At 38.9% G+C, this 20,218-nt stretch overlaps 3 long non-coding RNA genes and 3 gene segments (V, D, J or C); 3 read left to right on the top strand and 3 right to left on the bottom strand.

Annotated features, from left to right (window-relative positions):
- Nucleotides 1-1,435: 1,435 nt before the first annotated feature.
- On the bottom strand, nucleotides 1,436-1,754 carry LOC124391977. The gene is made up of 2 exons (XR_006927074.1): nucleotides 1,718-1,754; nucleotides 1,436-1,606 (listed from the first exon to the last, which is right to left on the bottom strand). It is a non-coding gene; the product is annotated as an uncharacterized LOC124391977 (long non-coding RNA).
- A 2,143-nt stretch (nucleotides 1,755-3,897) lies between these two features.
- Nucleotides 3,898-5,102, top strand: LOC124391974. Its single transcript, XR_006927069.1, has 2 exons — nucleotides 3,898-4,033; nucleotides 4,627-5,102. It is a non-coding gene; the product is annotated as an uncharacterized LOC124391974 (long non-coding RNA).
- Nucleotides 5,103-6,941: 1,839 nt separating this feature from the next.
- On the bottom strand, nucleotides 6,942-7,482 carry LOC124391948. The segment is given in 2 exon segments: nucleotides 6,942-7,291; nucleotides 7,403-7,482. Coding segments are annotated over 2 exon segments (384 nt in total).
- Nucleotides 7,483-10,183: 2,701 nt separating this feature from the next.
- LOC124391968 lies at nucleotides 10,184-11,418 on the top strand. The gene is made up of 2 exons (XR_006927064.1): nucleotides 10,184-10,357; nucleotides 10,943-11,418. It is a non-coding gene; the product is annotated as an uncharacterized LOC124391968 (long non-coding RNA).
- Nucleotides 11,419-14,870: 3,452 nt separating this feature from the next.
- On the bottom strand, nucleotides 14,871-16,053 carry LOC124391940. The segment is given in 2 exon segments: nucleotides 14,871-15,878; nucleotides 15,990-16,053. Coding segments are annotated over 2 exon segments (387 nt in total).
- Nucleotides 16,054-16,444: 391 nt separating this feature from the next.
- LOC124391960 lies at nucleotides 16,445-17,663 on the top strand. The segment is given in 2 exon segments: nucleotides 16,445-16,606; nucleotides 17,250-17,663. Coding segments are annotated over 2 exon segments (330 nt in total).
- The last annotated feature ends 2,555 nt before the right edge of the window (nucleotides 17,664-20,218 follow it).

Genomic DNA, 20,218 nt, shown 5'->3' with positions numbered 1-20,218 from the left:
AAACTTTACTCTAAAGCATGATTATTGATTTTGTCTGAACTCTCTTTATACACAGAGTTCTCTGCGAAGAAGAATATTATACTATATTAATGCTGAGTAATGGTTATATGTATTTAGCTTGGATTTAAACTAATATAAGCATGTTATTTTATATTATATATTATAATATTTATATTTATTATTATTATATTATAAACCGAACTAGCAAAATTTCTCAACACATCATAGACCACGGAGACTCCTGTCTGACCTCGTCCATCAACCTGTCCATCACCACTGCAAACAGAAAAGCGGTGTGTTGTGATGGAGTGTGTGTAGTGTGGTGTGATGGAGTGTGTGTAGTGTGGTGTGATGGAGTGTGTGCAGTGTGGTGTGATGTAGTGGGTGTACAGTGTGGTGTGATGGAGTGTGTGTGGTGTTATGAAGTGTGTGCAGTCTGGTGTGATGGAGTGTGTGCAGTGTGGTGTAATAGAGTGTGTGCAGTGTGGTGTGATGGAGTGTGTGCAGTGTGGTGTAATGGAATGTGTGCAGTGTTGTGTGATGGAGTGTGTGCAGTGTGGTGTGACTGAGTGTGTACAGTGTGGTGATGGAGTGTGTGTAGTGTGTGATGGAGTGTGTGTACACTGTGGTGTGATGAAGTGTGTACAGTGGTGTGATGGAGTGTACAGTGTGGTGTGATAAATTGTGTGTAGTGCGGTGTGATGGAGTGTAGTGTGGTGTGATGGAGTGTACAGTGTGGTGTGATGGAGTGTACAGTGTGGTGTGATGGAGTGTAGTGTGGTGATGGAGTGTGTGCAGTGTGGTGTAATGGAGTGTGTGCAGTGTTGTGTGATGGAGTGTGTGCAGTGTGGTGTGATGGAGTGTGTGTGTAGTGTGGTGTGATGGAGTGTGTACAGTGTGGTGTGATGGAGTGTGTGTAGTGTGGTGTGATGGAGTGTGTGTACAGTGTGGTGTGATGAAGTGTGTACAGTGTGGTGTGATGGAGTGTATACAGTGTGGTGTGATAAATTGTGTTTAGTGCGGTGTGATGGAGTGTGTACAGTGTGGTGTGATGGAGTGCGTATGGTGTGGTTTGATGGGGTGTTTGTAGTGTGGTGTGAGGGTGTGTGTAGTGTGATGTGATGGAGTGTGTGTTGTTATGGAGTGTGTACAGTGTGGTTTGATGCAGTGTGTGTCGTATCACATCCTCCAACTCAGCACCTGCAGTCGCTCCCAGCTGCAGCAGTGCAGTTTCTCTACTATCTGACTGAGGGAGGTTTTTGTACGACTCTATATCACTGTGTGAACCAGTAGCCAGAGATTTCATGGCGACTCTGACAGTAATAATCTCCTGCATCTTCAGTCTGTACTCCACTGATGGTCAGAGTGAAATCAGATCCAGATCCACTGCCACTGAAACGAGCTGGAAAACCCGACTGTAATTCGTTTGCTTTAATGATCAGAAGTTTAGGAGCTTCTCCAAGTTTCTGCTGATACCAAGCTAAAGGTTGATAACCCCAGCCTTGATAGACCTGGGGATTAGTTTTACAGTTGATGGTGACTCTTTCTCCTGGAAGAGCAGATTTCACTGCAGGAGTCTGAGTAACTGTTGCTTGACCTCTGCATTCTGTAAAAATACACAATAATGCAGCATGAAACTGAAATATTAGAACAGAAACAATACGTGTATTTGTATGAACACATCATTGTAGAGATAAAATATGAAGCAGTGTCTGACCTTGAGTCCAGAGGATCAGTGTCCAGATGAAGAGGGGTGTGTAGTGTGGTGTGATGGAGTGTGTAGTGTGGTGTTATGGAGTGTGTAGTGTGGTGTGATGGAGTGTGTGCAGTGTGGTGTGATGGAGTGTGTGTAGTGTGGTGTGATGGAGTGTGTGCAGTGTGGTGTGATAGAGTGTGTAGTGTGGTGAAATGAAGTGTGTGTAGTGTGGTGTGATGGAGTGTGTAGTGTGGTGTGATGGAGTGTGTGTGGTGTGATGGAGTGTGTGTGTGGTGTGATGGAGTGTGTGTAGTGTGGTGTGATGGAGTGTGTGGTGTGGTGTGATGGAGTGTGTAGTGTGTTGTGATTGAGTGTGTGCAGTGTGGTGTGATGGAGTGTGTAGTGTGGTGTGATGGAGTGTGTAGTGTAATGGAGTGTGTGTGTGGTGTGATGGAGTGAGTAGTGGTGTGATGGAGTGTGTTGTGTTGTGTGATGGAGTGTGTGTAGTTTTGTGAGATGGAGTGTGTAGTGTAGTGTGATGGATTGTGTGTAGTGTGTGTGATGGAGTGTGTAGTGTGATGGAGTGTGTGGTGTGGTGTGATGGAGTGTGTATTGTAATGGAGTGTGTGTGTGGTGTAATGGAGTGTGTAGTGGTGTGATGGAGTGTGGTGGTGTGATGGAGTGTGTGTAGTTTTGTGAGATGGAGTGTGTGTAGTGTGATAAAGTGTGTGTAGTGTTGTGAGATGGAGTGTGTAGTGGGTGTGTTGGAGTGTGTAGTGGTGTGATGGAGTGTGTAATGTGGTGTGATGGCGTGTGTATAGTTTTGTGAGATGGAGTGTAGTGTAGTGTGATGGAGTGTGTAGTGTGGTGTGATGGAGTGTATAGTGTGCTGAAATGGAGTGTGTAGTGGGTATGATGGAGTGTGTGTAGTGTTGTGAGATGGAATGTGTAGTGGGTGTGATGGAGTGTGTACTAATATTCTACTACTCTTAAAGTTAAAACTGATTTCAGGCAAACAGCCTCTAACTCTGTAAATGTTGTTTTCTACTTAATCATGGCATCATGTTATTAGAAATATGTAGAATGGTATCACTCTGATATCACAAACTTTACTGCTCACATTGGGTGCATATATAGGAAATCTGTATGTTTGTACGGGAAACTTTAGAAACATAGGCTGTATAGTGAACATGGTTCTTTAAATTGATGTTGAAATAATCACAACAAATGTAATGATGATTGGAAAAGTGATTTGACAGTAATAATCTGCTGCATCTTCAGACTGAACTCCAGAGATATTTAGGTAACATTCTCTTACATTAGATTTAATGCCACTGAAACGTTCTGGAACCCCAGTGCGTTGGTAAACATCATAATTGATCAGGAGATCAGGAGCTTTTCCAGGTTTCGCAGGTGCCACTGAATATCAGCAGAAACATCCTGGCTGGATCTACAGGTGTAACAGGTGAGTCAGGACAATTTCCTCAAATGGACTATGAAGAAAAAGAAGCAATATTTAAATATTTGATACAAATGTAGTAATGAGTGTGAGAATCATTTGCTGATTTGTATGAAAAATAAATGAGTCTCATGGTGAGTGAGGTGTCCCAGTGTTCCCAGCAGACTAAAGACACTGTCCATGACCCACACCCAACCGACATTAATCAGACCCTGAAACACCAAAACCTAGAAAGTTCACCACTAAGGTACAGGACTGTTGGAGCTCCACTGCAACCAGCAGGAAATGAACTGATTGATGTGAACTGATTTTGTAACCAAAGCTGAAATTTTATTGCCAGTGTATAAGATGTGTCATGTCAAGAATCTTCTCTGAACAGACCAAACATCTTCAAGATTCAAACCCATTTTTATATATTTTATGTTTTATTTAAGTGTCTGCTAAGAAAATATTCTAGCGTACCTAATGCCATATGCTTGTAACATTCCAAAAAATGATAAAGCTCCTAATAATTTATTTGTTTCTGACCAGGAATTGTTCTATTCAAGGTTATATTGAATTTGTGTTCTGGGCCTCAAAAGTTTTGAAGAACAAAATATTAAACGCATAAATCCCAGTAACAGAGCCAAGTCTTACTGTCTTTATGTATAATGTTTATTGTGTTACTGACTGTAGACATTTGGTGTTATTTCTCCTCCTGTCTTTTTCAGTGTATAATATACTGTGCTCCAGATTGAGGGGTGTGTGTGTGTGTGTGTGTGTGTGTGTGTGTGTGTGTGTGTGTGTTCACTGTAGTGTAACAGAGGTTTTTGTACGACGGTTTCATTAGAATGTATCACTGTGGTGGACTTTTGGTGGAGGAACAAAACTCAGCATCAGTAAGTCACTTTTACTTCTAAAATTCTTCATTTTATACAAAAATATGTACATAATGAAATAATTACATATTACATAATTCTTTATTAATTAGTTTAAAATAATTCCACTTTAATTATAATTTGTGTAGTTTACAGTAATAAGTTGGGAGTAACTCTAAACTTTCTGGAGTAAAATGAATAAGAAATGTGTGAATGTAAATGAATGAACATGTAATAAATCTCCAGTGTGTTTGTGTTGGTGAGTGGAAACCTGCTCACTGGTTCATATCTGCAGTATTGTGTACATTATTTTGAAGTCTCTGTTATAATGGAAAATCCAGATGAATGCTGCTGTGTGTTTGTGTTAAATAGTGAACATTTCTGTTATCAGATCCATTTCTTACTATCACACAGGGAGCACTTTCTATGACACATTAGTAAGAAGTGACTAAAACAGAATAAAGCTGATGGAAGTCTGAGTCGCTCCACAATATAACGAGTAGCTCGTAAATTTTCTCCTGCTGATTAAATCTACGTGACTGCAGTGATGTGAAGAAGCAGTAATGAGAAAATGATGTCTAGGTGTGTAAATGTGTGTGTTTTGTGTTTTTCAGAGGGTCCCACTGTGAAGCCCTCCGTGTCTCTGCTCCATCCATCATCTCTTCAGCTCTGTGAGGGACCGGCCTCGCTGCTCTGCCTGCTGTCTGCCTACTCTCCACAGGGGGCGACGGTGAGCTGGACAGTGGATGGCTCAGTGGTGAATGAAGGGGTTCTAACCAGTCCTGAAGAACAGAAGAAGGACGGTTACACACGCAGCAGCACCCTGACCCTCAGCAAAGCACTCTGGGAAAAGGGGGAGGAGTTTGTCTGTACCGTCTCCCATGACAGTGTCATTCATCCGGTCACGTTCAGAAAGAGCCAGTGTGAAGACTAACAGCTCCAAGATAGAATTAAACACTGAGCTGCTCACACATCCATCTACAATAGAGTTTCAATTCTACACAATGCTGATATTCCTGTCTTTACTCTCTTCACTGTCCTGTTGCTCTTCCTGTAGTTTTGCTCTGCTGAAATAAAGCTTCATTTTGGACATTTGGTGTGTTTTATTAGAGTTAGTAGTCATTATCAGTGTGATGAGAGAGTGTGTTTAGCTGTACATTCAGTGCTGTGTGTTGTGCTTCAGTGAGTTTGGTTAAAGGAAGTTGAACATCTAGTGAAAGTGGTGCTCTATTTTGGGAGAAAGAGGATCATTCAGCCGTCTTCATGTAAATCTCCCTCTCATTTCACTGCTCTGTGCTACTGAGTGAAAGGAACCAGTTACACATATTACTTAATTATCACCTAAATATGTTACATCTGAGTAAGCAGAGATGAGCAGTATTTATGATACATGTATTTCATATACGTACTTCAAATAGAAAATAAATAAAAATACTTCAGTTTTAAAATACTGTAAAATACTTTGTAAGAAGGCTACATGATGACATCATAAAAATCCTGCCTCTAATTGGGGACGACTCAGTATTTTGCCCAGATATGTTGAAATCAGAACAGAAAATTGTTTCATATGAGAGAAGGTGGTGAAGGTAAGAAACTTTCAGGCTGCCGGCTTTCAAATAGGCATCCAATGATTGATAAAAAAATATTTGATTGTAGAATATTGTACCCTAATTGAGCAGCTGTTTAGTAGGATCATGATTTTGCATAACATTGCATAAATTACTGCCTGACACATAATATATTATTATATTTATGTATGTCATTAGAAACTAGTTGCTATGAATGCAGGTGCCATCAATTGTCTTCATGAATGACTCGTTTGTCTTTGAGTCAATGTTGCTGATGTAAAGTAGCTCTTCGTTACCAAACACCAAGTAACTAAATTAGGATACAATTATGAGTCAATTGCAAACTGTTAAACATTAAACTGTTGATTACTTTAAATCCAACCTTCATCTGGGAGATCACAGGGACATGTTTGTGATTATTTTATCTGTTAACTGGTTGCATATGTCAGATTTATTGCATGAATCGCCCAGAATAAAGCTCATGCCATCAAACATTGTTTAATTAATCAGCTGAGTCGTGTAATGGTGAAGGAACAAATCAAATATGAAAATTTAGGTTTGTAAAGAAATTTCATGCTCCATTTCTAAAAAAATTGTTAAGATAAAATACAGTTGTTTATTTTGATATATGTTCTGACTTCTGTATTCTGTAGATTATTTTAATACTTGAAGTTAAAATATTTATTGGTGTATTTTAAAATACATTTTGATGTATCTTTGATCAACCCTGTGTTAATCAATAAACCTGACTGCTTTACATTATAGATGATGCACAACATACACAATTAGTGTGTACAGTGTGGTGTAATGGAGTGTGTGTAGTGTGGTGTGATGGAGTGTGATGAAGTGTGTGTAGTGTGGTGTGACGGTTGTGTGTAGTGTGGTGTGATGGAGTGTGTACAGTGTGGTGAGATGTAGTGTGTAGTGTGGTGTGATGGAGTGTGTGTAGTGTGGTGTGATGGGTGTGTGTAGTGGTGTGATGGAGTATGTGTACAGTGTGGTGTGATGGAGTGTGTGTAGTGTGGTGTGATGGATTGTGTGTATAGTGTGGTGTGATAGATTCTGTACACTGTGATGTGATGGATTGTGTGTAGTGTGGTGTGCTGAAGTTTGTGCACTGTCTTGTGATAGAGTGTGTAGAGTGTGCTTTGATGGAGTGTGTACAGTGTGGTGTTATGGAGTGTGTACAGTGTGGTGTGATGATTATTGAGAGATTTTTAATGTTAGGTGTGAGTTAGTGTGATTTGGTTCTTCTCCACCACAGAGTGTCATTGTGTCGTATCACATCCTCCAACTCAGCACCTGCAGTCGCTTCCAGCTGCAGCAGTGCAGTTTCTCTACTATCTGACTGAGGGAGGTTTTTGTACGACTCTATATCACTGTGTGAACATGCAGCTACTAGGACAGTGAACACTCTGACAGTAATAATCTCCCGCATCTTCAGTCTGGACTCCACTGATGGTCAGAGTGAAATCAGATCCAGATCCACTGCCACTGAAACGAGCTGGAAAACCTGACTCTAACTGATTAGCAAATTTAATCAGGAGTTTAGGAGCTTCTCCAGCTTTCTGCTGATACCAGTTTAAATAGTGGCCATAAGAGCTGTAATAATACACTGCTGGATTAGTTTTACAGTTGATGGTGACTGTTTCTCCTGGAAGAACAGATTTCACTGCAGGAGTCTGAGTAACTGTTGCTTGACCTCTGCATTCTGTAAAAATACACAATAATGCAGCATGAAACTGAAATATTAGAACAGAAACAATACGTGTATTTGTATGAACACATCATTGTAGAGATAAAATATGAAGCAGTGTCTGACCTTGAGTCCAGAGGATCAGTGTCCAGATGAAGACGGGGATCAAAGTCATGGTAGCTGTGGATGAAGTTTCTGTAGCAGCAGCTCTCAGTCATGAAGTGTGAAAGTCACAGCGCTATAAACACTCCCAGAGCACTGAAGCATGTGCTGCCAATGCAAAGTGTCCTCTAAGTATAGAAACGTTTTTACCACATTCCCCCAATCTTACTGTCATTCTCACACTCAGTCCCAATTGGGGATTTCTTTAAAAATATCAAGCCTGAACTTCTGTCATTTCTCTACGTGCACTTTTAATGTGCACGTAGAGAAATTACAGAATTTCAGGCTTCGACTGGCTACAGAGGAGATTTCAAGGAGACCAGCATTATAACATTATTATTTACTATCTTTATGTGTACAGTGTTGTGTGATGGAGTGTAGTGTGGTGTGATAGAATGTGTACAGTGTGGTGTGATGGAGTGTGTACAGTGTGGTGTGATGGAGTGTGTGTACAGTGTGGTGTGATAGAATGTACAGTGTGGTGTGATAGAATGTACAGTGTGGTGTGATAGAATGTGTACAGTGTTGTGTGATGGAGTGTGTACAGTGTGGTGTGATAGAATGTGTACAGTGTTGTGTGATGGAGTGTGTAGTGTAGTGTGATGGAGTGTCTACAGTGTGGTGTGATAGAATGTGTACAGTGTTGTGTGATGGAGTGTGTAGTGTGGTGTGATAGAATGTGTACAGTGTGGTGTGATGGAGTGTAGTGTGGTGATGGAGTGTGTAGTGTGTTGTGATGGAGTGTGTACAGTGTGGTGTGATGGAGTGTGTGTTCAGTTTGGTGTGATGGAGTGTGTACAGTGTGGTGTGATGGTGTGTAGTGTAGTGTGATGGCGTGTGTAGTGTGGTGTGATGTAGTGTGTAGTGTGTTGTGATCAAGAGTGTAGTGTGGTGTGATGGAGTGTGTGTAGTGTGTTGTGATCAAGAGTGTAGTGTGGTGTGATAGAATGTACAGTGTGGTGTGATAGAATGTGTACAGTGTGGTGTGATGGAGTGTCTACAGTGTGGTGTGATGGAGTGTGTAGTGTAGTGTGATGGAGTGTGTACTAATATTCTACTATTCTTAATGTTTAATCTGATTTCAGGCAAACAGCCTCTAACTCTGTAAATGCTGTTTTCTACTTCTATGTTATTAGAAATATGTAGAATGGTATCACTCTGATATCACAAACTTTACTGCTCACATTGGGTGCATTTATAGGAAACGTGTCTGTTTGTATGGGAAACTCTAGAAATGTAGGCTGTATAGTGAACATGGTTCTTTAAATTGATGCAGAGTTGAAATAAATAGAACAAATGTAGTGATGAGTGGGGAAGTGATGTGATAATAAAGTGAAATGCACATTTAGCAGCTCTGCAGCTGATGTTAGATCATTGTCTGTTTCTGAATCAGAGCTCATCCTCTAAAGCTGAGGAAGGTTTTTGTACATCACTTTAACACTGTGTGTACAGTCTGCTTTCACTCTGACAGTAATATTCTGCTGCATCTTCAGACTGAACTCCAGAGATTTTTAGGTAACATTTTCTTACATTAGATTTGATGCCACTGAAACGTTCTGGAACCCCAGTGCACTGGTGAACATCATAATACAGTGAAACCCGGTTATGTCGATGTCCTAGGGGGTCGCCAAAAAGCATCGAGGTAACCGATGATCGAGATAAACGAAAATCAAAATGGCGGCAATATATTAACGTGCTTGAAATTTCTTTATGTACATGATGTGCGTTAATAAATAAGAATGTGCATGCACGTGTTTTTGAAGGGTTTTTTACACAACAGCGTTGCCGCGATTTGTTTGATGAAGGCATGCTATAAATATGTACATACAGTACATGTTTATTTGTCAGGATTTCACGAGTTCTTTTGCGGCTGCACCGAGATAACCGACGTTAAATGGCAAATTTTTCCCCCCTTGTGCTCGAGATGTTAGGGTTCGGCGACATAAAAAAAGTCTACATAACCGATAGAAACTGCTTAGAAAAAGCGAGAATTTGGCGGTTCCACTTCAAAAACGTCGACTTAATAGCGTTGTCGAGATAGCCGAGGGCGAGATAACCGGGTTCCACTGTAGATCAGGAGATCAGGAGCTTTTCCAGGATTCTGCAGGTGCCACTGAATATCAGCAGAAACATCCTGACTGGATCTACAAAAATAAATGAGTCTCATGGTGAGTGAGGTGTCCCAGTGCTCCCAGCAGACTAAAGGCACTGTCCATGACACACACCAAACAGACATTAATCAGACCCTGAAACACCAAAACCTAGAAAGTTCACCACTAAGGTACAGGACTGTTGGAGCTCCACTGCAACCAGCAGGAAATGAACTGATTGATCTGAACTGTTTTTGTAACCAAAGCTGAAATTTTATTACCAGTGTATAAGATGTGTCATGTCAAGAATCTCCTCTGAACAGACCAAACATCTTCAAGATTCAAACCCATTTTTATATATTTTATGTTTTTTTTTTTTTTATCTGTCTGCTAAGAAAATATTCTAGCGTACCTAATGCTATATGCTCAAAATATTCTAAAAGATGATGAAGCCCTGTATTAAATAATCACAGCTGATCCTAATGAATTAGTTGTTTTTGAACAGGAAAACAACAAGGTTATATTGAATTTGTGTTTTGGGCCTCAAAAATTCTAAAGAAAAAAAATATTAAACACACAAATCCCAGTAACAGAGTCAAATCTTATCACTAATCCATCATTTGGTGTTATTTCTCCTCCTGTCTTTTTCAGTGTATAGCACTGAAAGATTGAGGGGTGTGTGTGTCTGTGTGTGTGTGTGTGTGTGTGTGTGTGTGTGTGTGTGTGTGTGTTTAGGTTCACTGTAGTGTAACAGAGGTTTTTGTACGACGGTTTCATCAGAATGTATCACTGTGGTGGACTTTTGGTGGAGGAACAAAACTCAGCATCAGTAAGTGTCTTTTATTTCTAAAATTCTTTATTTTATACAAAAATATGTACATAATTAAATAATTACATATTACATAATTCGTTATTAATTAGTTCCAGATAATTCCACTTTAATTATAATTTGTGTAGTTTACAGTAATAAGTTGGGAGTAACTCTAAACTTTCTGTAGTAAAATCAATAAGAAACGTGTGAATGTAAATGAATGAACATGTAATAAATCTCCAGTGTGTTTGTGTTGGTGAGTGGAAACCTGCTCACTGGTTCATATCTGCAGTATTGTGTACATTATTCTGAAGTCTCTGTGCTGATGGAAAATACAGATGAATGCTGTTGTGTGTTTGTGTTAAATAGTGAACATTTCTGTTATGAGATCCATTTCTTACTATCACACAGGGAGCACTTTCTATGACACATCAGTAAGAAGTGACTAAAACAGAATAAAGCTGATGGAAGTCTGAGTCGCTCCACAATATAACGAGTAGCTCGTAAATGTTCTACTTCTGATTAAATCTACGTGACTGCAGTGATGTGAAGAAGCAGTAATAAGGAATAAGTGTGTAAATGTGTGTGTTTTGTGTTTTTCAGAGGGTCCCACTGTGAAGCCCTCCGTGTCTCTGCTCCATCCATCGTCTCTGCAGCTCTCTGAGGGACCGGCCTCACTGCTCTGCCTGCTGTCTGCCTACTCTCCACAGGGGGCAACAGTGAGCTGGACAGTGGACGGCTCAGTGGTGAATGAAGGGGTTCTAACCAGTCCTGAAGAACAGAAGAAGGACGGTTACACACGCAGCAGCACCCTGACCCTCAGCAAAGCACTCTGGGAAAAGGGGGAGGAGTTTGTCTGTACCGTCTCCCATGACAGTGTCAATCATCCAGTCACCTTCAGAAAGAGCCAGTGTGAAGACTAACAGCTCCAAGATAGAATTAAACACTGAGCTGCTCACACATCCATCTACAATAGAGTTTCAATTCTACACAATGCTGATATTCCTGTCTTTACTCTCTTCACTGTCCTGTTGCTCTTCCTGTAGTTTTGCTCTGCTGAAATAAAGCTTCATTTTGGACATTGGGTGTGTTTTATTAGAGTTAGTAGTCATTATCAGTGTGATGAGAGAGTGTGTTTAGCTGTACATTCAGTGCTGTGTGTTGTGCTTGAGTGAGTTTGGCTGAAGGATGTTGAACATCTGGTGAAAGTGGTGCTCTATTTTGGGAGAAAGAGGATCATTCAGCCGTCTTCATGTAAATCTCCCTCTCATTTCACTGCTCTGTGCTACTGAGTGAAAGGAACCAGTTACACATATTACTTCATTATCACCTAAATATGTGTTACTTGTGTGTATCACTGCAATGTCCTGCTCTGAATTATTAGTAAAAGCCTTTGCATCAGTAAATATGATTGTTTTACATTATAGATGATGCACTTCATACACAAATCACCACTGCATCTGTCTCAGTATCTGTTTACCTGATTATTCATGATAAAGACTCCTGATGGCCTCCATGTCCTTAATGCATATTTAACCCTATTAATACTGTACATTAAATATGTTTATACACATATTCAGGGTTTCTGAGTTTACACACTTTAGTGCAATCGATTTAATAATAAATAAAATTAAACAGATATTTTAATATAATAAAGTCTTTTCATGACTAATGATTATACTAATTATTCAGTAGCAGTTCATCCTACATGGTGAAATTTTCACTCTCATGAGAAAACTTGTTAGTGCACCTAATTCTATATGCTCAAGACATTATAAAAGGTGATAAATCACTGTGTGAAATAATCACAGATAATCTTAATGAACTGTTTCTGACCAGGAAAGTGAACTGCTAAATGTAATTTGTGTTCTGGTCCAAAATGTTCTGGAGACCAACAGATTAAACACACAGACACAAATCAAAGTAAAAGCCCTGATGGTCGTGTCTGTTAAATAGGAATTTGTGTGTTTGTGTGTATCACATCCTCCAACTCAGCACCTGCAGTCGCTCCCAGCTGCAGCAGTGCAGTTTCTCTACTATCTGACTGAGGGAGGTTTTTGTACGACTCTATATCACTGTGTGAACAGGTATGTGCTACTGATAGAATGGAAACTCTGACAGTAATAATCTCCTGCATCTTCAGTCTGGACTCCACTGATGGTCAGAGTGAAATCAGATCCAGATCCACTGCCACTGAAACGAGCTGGAAAACCCGACTGTAGCTGATTGGCAAATGTAATGAGGAGTTTAGGAGCTTCTCCAGCTTTCTGCTGATACCAGTGTAAATAGTGGCCATAAGAGCTGTCATAATACACAGTCGGATTAGTTTTACAGTTGATGGTGACTGTTTCTCCTGGAAGAACAGATTTCACTGCAGGAGTCTGAGTTACTGTTGCTTGACCTCTGCATTCTGTAAAAATACACAATAATTCAGCATGAAACTGAAATATTAGAACAGAAACAATATGTGTATTTGTATGAACACATCATTGTAGAGATAAAATATGAAGCAGTGTCTGACCTTGAGTCCAGAGGATCAGTGTCCAGATGAAGACGGGGATCAAAGTCATGGTAGCTGTGGGTGAAGTTTCTGTAGCAGCAGCTCTCAGTCATGAAGTGTGAAAGTCACAGCGCTATAAACACTCCCAGAGCACTGAAGCATGTGCTGCCAATGCAAAGTGTCCTCTAAGTATGGAAACGTCTTTACCACATTCCCCCAATCTTACTGTCATTCTCACACTACTACACAGTTATTGTGTTGTAACCCTATTTTTAACCCAAAAGTTTAAAATTTCATATTTTTTCACTTAACTAAGAAACCTGGATTCCCGGCAGCTGAATGGTGAATTTTCCGGTAGTTTTCTACTATTTACACCAGTCTCTTATTACAATAAAGAAGTAACTTTTTAATATATCAGATATCCTTAAATCACAATATTTCTGAGTGGTAACTTATTGAGAAGCAGTGACCTGGTAAGTAAACGAACTATCCCAATGAATGAAACACCAGAATACAAATGCGAATTAGTAAATTAACAACCCATATTTTTTTCTTATTCTAGAGTTTACTGTTATTTTAGTTCTGTATGCAGTTTATATGAACCAACGACTCAGTCACATACACTAGTGTTTGTCGTTGGGGCCCAGTTGGCGTACATTCGCAGTGTGAAGAGTTAATGACAAATCCTTTTAAGCACAAATTTGGAAAATAGATTCATTTACAACTCACGATTAGCATAGTGATCAATTCCTCTCTGCCTGAAGAGTCAGGCCGATCCAAGCACAGTGTAACCACCCAATCTTTACAGCAGCAACAACACAACACGTCCAGTCGCAAACAAAGTCCCAGGTCCAACTAGATCCCGTCTGCAGTCACTGTCCACTCACGTTGTTTTTGTTATACCTGCTAGGCCTTCATTACACGCGATGGCAGAGATAATATCTTATAATCAGGCGGTGAAATCAATTAACGTTAAACCTTGAGAAAATCAAACAAGATAAACCGAATGCAGTAACGTTACACTTTGGGCCTTAATATTTCAACGAATATACTCAGTCTCTAAAGATGTTAAGCTCTGTTTTCTTTAGCACACACAGTCTGTACGCAGTCTCTTCTCACCATGTGCGTTGCTCCTCTCTATCCTGCGTTGTAACTCTCGTCGTTACATGACCTTTAACCTTTAACTGTCTAACTTCAACAGTCATTGGCCAACAATAATACACTCACATTTATCACATTAATTCACTGGATATAAAACAAACCCATATCTGGACAGTAAAACAATGCTACATGTAATAATACATTTTGAAATAGAAATAAAATAAATAAATTGACATTAAACAACATTGAAAACAGAGCACATTTTTAAAGGTTCCTACAGTGTGATTTTTGTTTATTGTATCAGATAGAGATTTTCTGTAAAATGCTTTTAGGTTTAAAATGCAGAAAGAACTGAATGAGAGAGAAGCTGAAACCTCCACTTAGTAGTAGTATGCATAAATGCTTGTATCAGGCTGCTTTATATGATATGATAATCGGTGCCCATGCACACAATTAGGGGCCGGTGTGTAGGAGCCATTAGATCAAATCTGATTCATAATTAATTCTTGTTTGAAATATTATAATGTTTTTTGTTGTTTGTCTTGTGAGTGTGTGCCCTCTACAGGTCAGGGCAAAGTTATTATAGTGGGGCAAGGGGGGGCTGACAGGAGGCCGGTGCTTGTGCTTATTATTCATTGACTGTAAGACACAAGACCTTTTAAATCTTATTGTCTGTTTTATTTTATTTTTACTTTTTTCCACCAAATAGATATCACTAATTCACCATGCCGTTAATCTCTTATCGTCTTTCTTAAGCAAGTCAATAACGCAATAACACCGGTAACCTCAGTAGTGGTGAGAGAAGCAAAAGGACCACAAGAAGCATTTACTACTGAGTGAAAGGAGACAGTTACACATATTACCTAATTATTATCTAAATATGTGTTACTTGTGTGTCACTGAAATGTCCTGCTCTGAATTATTAATAAAAGCGTCAGTAAATATGATTGCTTTACATTATAGATGATGCACTTCATACACAAATCACCACTGCATCTGTCTCAGTATCTGTTTACCTGATTATTCATGATAAAGACTCCTGATGGCCTCCATGTCCTTAATGCACATTTAACCCTATTAATACTGTACAATAATTATGTTTATACACATATTCAGGGTTTTCACACTTTAGTGCAATCGATTAAATAATACATATAATTAAACAGACATTTTAATATAATAAAATCTTTTCATGACTAATTATTATACTAATTATTCAGTAACAGTTCATCCTCCAGGGTGAAATTTTCACTCTGATGAGAAAACTTGTTAGTGCACCTAATTCTATATGCTCAAGACATTATAAAAGATGATAAATCACTGTGGGAAATAATCACAGATAATCTTAATGAACTGTTTCTGACCAGGAAAGTGAACTGCTAAATGTAATTTGTGTTCTGGTCCAAAATGTTCTGGAGACCAACAGATTAAACACACAGACACAAATCAAAGTAAAAGCCCTGATGGTCGTGTCTGTTAAATAGGAATTTGTGTGTTTGTGTGTATCACATCCTCCAACTCAGCACCTGCAGTCGCTCCCAGCTGCAGCAGTGCAGTTTCTCTACTATCTGACTGAGGGAGGTTTTTGTACGACTCTATATCACTGTGTGAACAGGTGTGTGCTACTGATAGAATGGAAACTCTGACAGTAATAATCTCCTGCATCTTCAGTCTGGACTCCACTGATGGTCAGAGTGAAATCAGATCCAGATCCACTGCCACTGAAACGAGCTGGAAAACCCGACTGTAACTGATTGGCAAGTTTAATCAGGAGTTTAGGAGCTTCTCCAGGTTTCTGCTGATACCAGTGTAAATAGTGGCCATAAGAGCTATGATAATACACTGCTGGACTGGTTTTACAGTTGATGGTGACTGTTTCTCCTGGAAGAACAGATTTCACTGCAGGAGTCTGAGTTACTGTTGCTTGACCTCTGCATTCTGTAAAAATACACAATAATGCAGCATGAAACTGAAATATTAGAACAGAAACAATACGTGTATTTGTATGAACACATCATTGTAGAGATAAAATATGAAGCAGTGTCTGACCTTGAGTCCAGAGGATCAGTGTCCAGATGAAGACGGGGATCAAAGTCATGGTAGCTGTGGGTGAAGTTTCTGTAGCAGCAGCTCTCAGTCATGAAGTGTGAAAGTCACAGCGCTATAAACACTCCCAGAGCACTGAAGCATGTGCTGCCAATGCAAAGTGTCCTCTAAGTATGGAAACATCTTTACCACATTCCCCCAATCTTACTGTCATTCTCACATTCAGTCATAATAGGATATTTCTTGGAAAATACCTGGAAGTATTCCAAGTGTATTTAGAGAAATGACAGAAATTTAGACTTTTACTTGAATTCCATCAGGATTCAGACTGACTACAGAGAAAATTAAAATAGACCAAAATTACAACAATATTTATTATTATATTTATGTATCATGTATATTGTATTACTGACTGTAGAGACAAATCTCATCATTAATCCATAATTTTGTGTTATTTCTCCTCCTGTCTTCTGCAGTGTGTAAAGTACACTGTGCTCAGAGTCAGAAAAGTGTGTGTGTTTAGGTTCACTGTGGTGTAACAGAGGTTTTTGTACAACGGTTTCATTAGAATGTATCACTGTTTTGGACTTTTGGTGGAGGAACAAAACTCATTATGAAAAGTAAGTGCTCACTTTTACTAAAATCTTGTGGATTAATTTTTTTACACAATGTAGATAGTTACAAATTCACTACAAAATACTAATTACACTTTTATAAATAAATAGATCTTTTCTATAAAATGCAGAAATGTGAAGAGGAGAGGAGAGAGCTGCTTCTAGAAAGTCTCAGCTTTTGTGTCATTTTGTAAAACTCTATAGTAGTTTTTTTTTTCAGATTCATGTGAAATGTTAACTTTTAATTTATTTATTTATTTTCTTTGATTTATCCAAATTCATCAAAGTGGAAATAAGTGCAAAAGTGTAACAGGAACAATGATGGTTTAGTTGATTTCACATTAATGCTAATTCATAAATCATTAATAAGTTACAAAACTGAGCAAAGATGACTTTACTCTTGTGTGATGATTATTGAAGCACAGTGTGTTTGGTTCTGAACCAGAAGATGAAGATTGTTTTGTTCAGCTGCAGTTTAGTTGGATGACGTTATCAGAATTGTGTCCTTTTGTAAACTACTGTATCTGTTTTATAGCCCTTACATTGAATTACTAAATATCTCCATGTTCAGTCCGATGGAGTTCACATTAACATGACTAAACTTATAAAATTGTGTGTGTGTGTGTTTTTGTGTCTGTTTGGTCTCTAGCTGGACCGATGGTGAAGCCCTCCGTGTCTCTGCTCCCTCCCTCCTCTCTGCAGCTCTCTGAGGGTTCGTCCTCTCTGCTCTGCTTGCTCTCTGACTATTCCCCACAGGGGGCGCTGCCGAGCTGGACCGTGGACGGTGTCGAGGTAACCGAAGGTGTTCTGACCAGCACAGAAGATCAGAAGAACGGTGTCTACAGCCGCAGCAGCACCCTGACCCTCAGCAAAGAACGCTGGGAAGAGGCCGAGGTGTTCGGCTGTATCGTCTCTCACCACGACACCACTCAGATCACCTCGTTCCGAAAGAGTCGCTGTGAAGTCCACTAGAATTCAAGTGTACACTTTAACACATGCTTAGCAGTCTGAGGTGGTGTCAGTGGTGTAGCTGTGCTGAAATAAAGCTTCAATCTGGAAATCATGTCTCCTTTTTCAGTAGTGAAGTGTCTTTGTTAGTGATTTGGAACTGCACCTTTACAGCAGGTCGAGTGCAGAGCTGTGTGTTGTGCTTGAGTGAGTTTGGATGAAGAACCAGAAACATCTGCTGAAAGTGTTTAACTGTTCTGGGAATCAGAGCTTTTCATGCAAATGTGTGTGTGTGTGTGTGTGTGTGTGTGTGTGTGTGTGTGTGTGTGTGTGACATTATTACACATATTTATCTTTCTGCTCAGAATTTGCTTAAAACCCTATTAATCTCTGTTAATCCCATAATCCCTGAATTTAAGCAAAACATGAACCTTGATCAGAATGAAACATCTACTGCTTTTTTTAGTTTTGGATCTTCAACTTGTAATCATTATCCCTAATAAAAGTCAAGGCACTGATAGACACAGATACTGCACACAGATCCACACTCAAGTAGGCACAAGGAAAACAAGAGCTTTCTTACATTGATGGTATCTGCTGAGCAAAGAAGCAAATACAATCCAGTACATTTATAATGGAATATAATAATAATAAATAAATAAATAAATAAATAAATAAATAAGCCATAAAATATGCTAGGCTAAGGCTAGTGGCATGAAAACCAAGTAACTCATCAACAATACTCACTTAATGAACTTAAACAATTTACAACTTAACAACTTAATACTTCAACAAAGATAAAGTAAAAAAGGCAGAACATAAATGATGATTAAAACTAAACTGGGGTGCAAATCAAAGCAGGAATTGGCACAGACAATAAAAAGATGAAATCTGACATGTGTGTGAGGGTGTACTCTAGTGACCTGGAGGGAAATTTTCTAACATGGCCTGACAAATGTACACAATTCTATAGAAAACAAGGAAAAACATCCAACCAACTAACTGAATAAATAAATAAAACACAGAATGTACATAAACTATTCCCTAGGCTAAGAACTGTTCAAATTAAATTAGAAATTAGAAATAGAAATACATGAATTTAAATATCCTGTAAGAGTCTTCCACTGTATTTGCAGAGCAAGTAATGGACTACACATAATCCTAATCCCAGTCACTTCTGGAGGTCCATATCACAGCATGTTAATGATGAGTCATTCATAAACGAGTCATTTATTTAGAATGTTTCTTTTATATGACTCTCGACAAACGACTCGTCTCAGACAGTTATTTGTACAGTATGTGTTGCATGTGTAACGTGAAAACTCAGTGGGTTCTGTACAGGAATCAGAAAAGATTAATTCACCTCCAAATTCTCTTCTCCAGTCCGAGTTTTTCATTCATTTGTCAAATGACATGACAGCGTATATATTCTCGCACGCAATTATGTAGAATGTAGGACATATACTGTATATTTTTTATTTATAAAATTTTTATGTTTAAAAATTCTCCTTGATTGTAATGTTCTAAATGGACTAAAACTATGTTTTGAGGCCGATCGATACATTTGGCTTCAAATCAAATCAAACCAAATCAAATTTTATTCATCACATACACATACATACAGGGTACGACATGCAGTGAAATGCTTTATACGACGGTCCGGCATGAGAGGAATAGGATGGGGAAAAAGAAAAGAAGCAGATAAATAAAGTATAAAAACTATATAAAATAAAATATAAGAATATAAGATATAAAGGGTATATAATGATATGTATGTGAAACAAAGAGAAAAATGTATATACAAAAAAATTCTTATGGCAGTAGACAGTGAAACAGTAAACAAAGTGTAACAAAGTGTAAACAATAGACAATTTTAGTGGTGGGTTGTCCATAAAGTGTCCATGTGCAGTACGGTGTGGTGTAAGCGTCCGTAAGTGTCCGTGTGCGGTAAGGTGTGGTGTAAAATAAATAAATATAAAGTGCACTTTGCTGTGCAAGTCCAGAGTTTAAAGTGTCGTGGTGCGAAAGGTGAGATATGTACAGAGAAGAAGTGTGATGATGGAAAGAGTGGGACAGTTTTTAGATCCTGGGTGTTTCCTGGTTTAAACACCGAATGGCCTTCGGGAAGAAGCTCCTCCTCATTCTCTCTGTGTTCACTTTCAGGGAGCGGAAGCGTTTTCCTGAACGCAACAAAGAAAAGAGTCCATTGTTGGGATGGCTGAGGTACTGTCATTCTCACACTTAAAAGGTTACAAGAGCATGTAGAGAAATTACAGATGTTCAGTGTTGGAGCCATTTGATAATATTGGATCTGATTTATAATTAATACTAGTTTGAAATATTATAATGTTTTTGTTGTTTGTCTTGTGAGTGTTTGCCCTCTACAGGTAGGGGAGAAGTTATACATGCGTGGCAGGGCGTGGCTGACAGGAGGTCGGTGCCTGCACATACCCTTCATTGACTGGATCACACAGACTCCTTAAAGCTTATTGTTTGTTTTATTTTCTTTTTCCTTTTTTATCCCTAAACAAATATCAGCAATTCACCAGGCAGTTAATCTCTTCTCATCTTTCTTCTACGCATCAACAACACAATAACACCGGTAACCTCAGTTAGTTTAAATGAGACAGTTACAAATATTACTTAATTATCACCTAAATATGTGTTACG

This window comes from Silurus meridionalis, chromosome 10 (genome assembly GCF_014805685.1).
Source record: "Silurus meridionalis isolate SWU-2019-XX chromosome 10, ASM1480568v1, whole genome shotgun sequence".
NCBI classification, from domain to species: Eukaryota; Metazoa; Chordata; class Actinopteri; order Siluriformes; family Siluridae; genus Silurus; species Silurus meridionalis.
The sequence above is the reverse complement of the archived record's forward strand: the minus strand, read 5'-3'. Positions and strand labels throughout refer to the sequence as shown.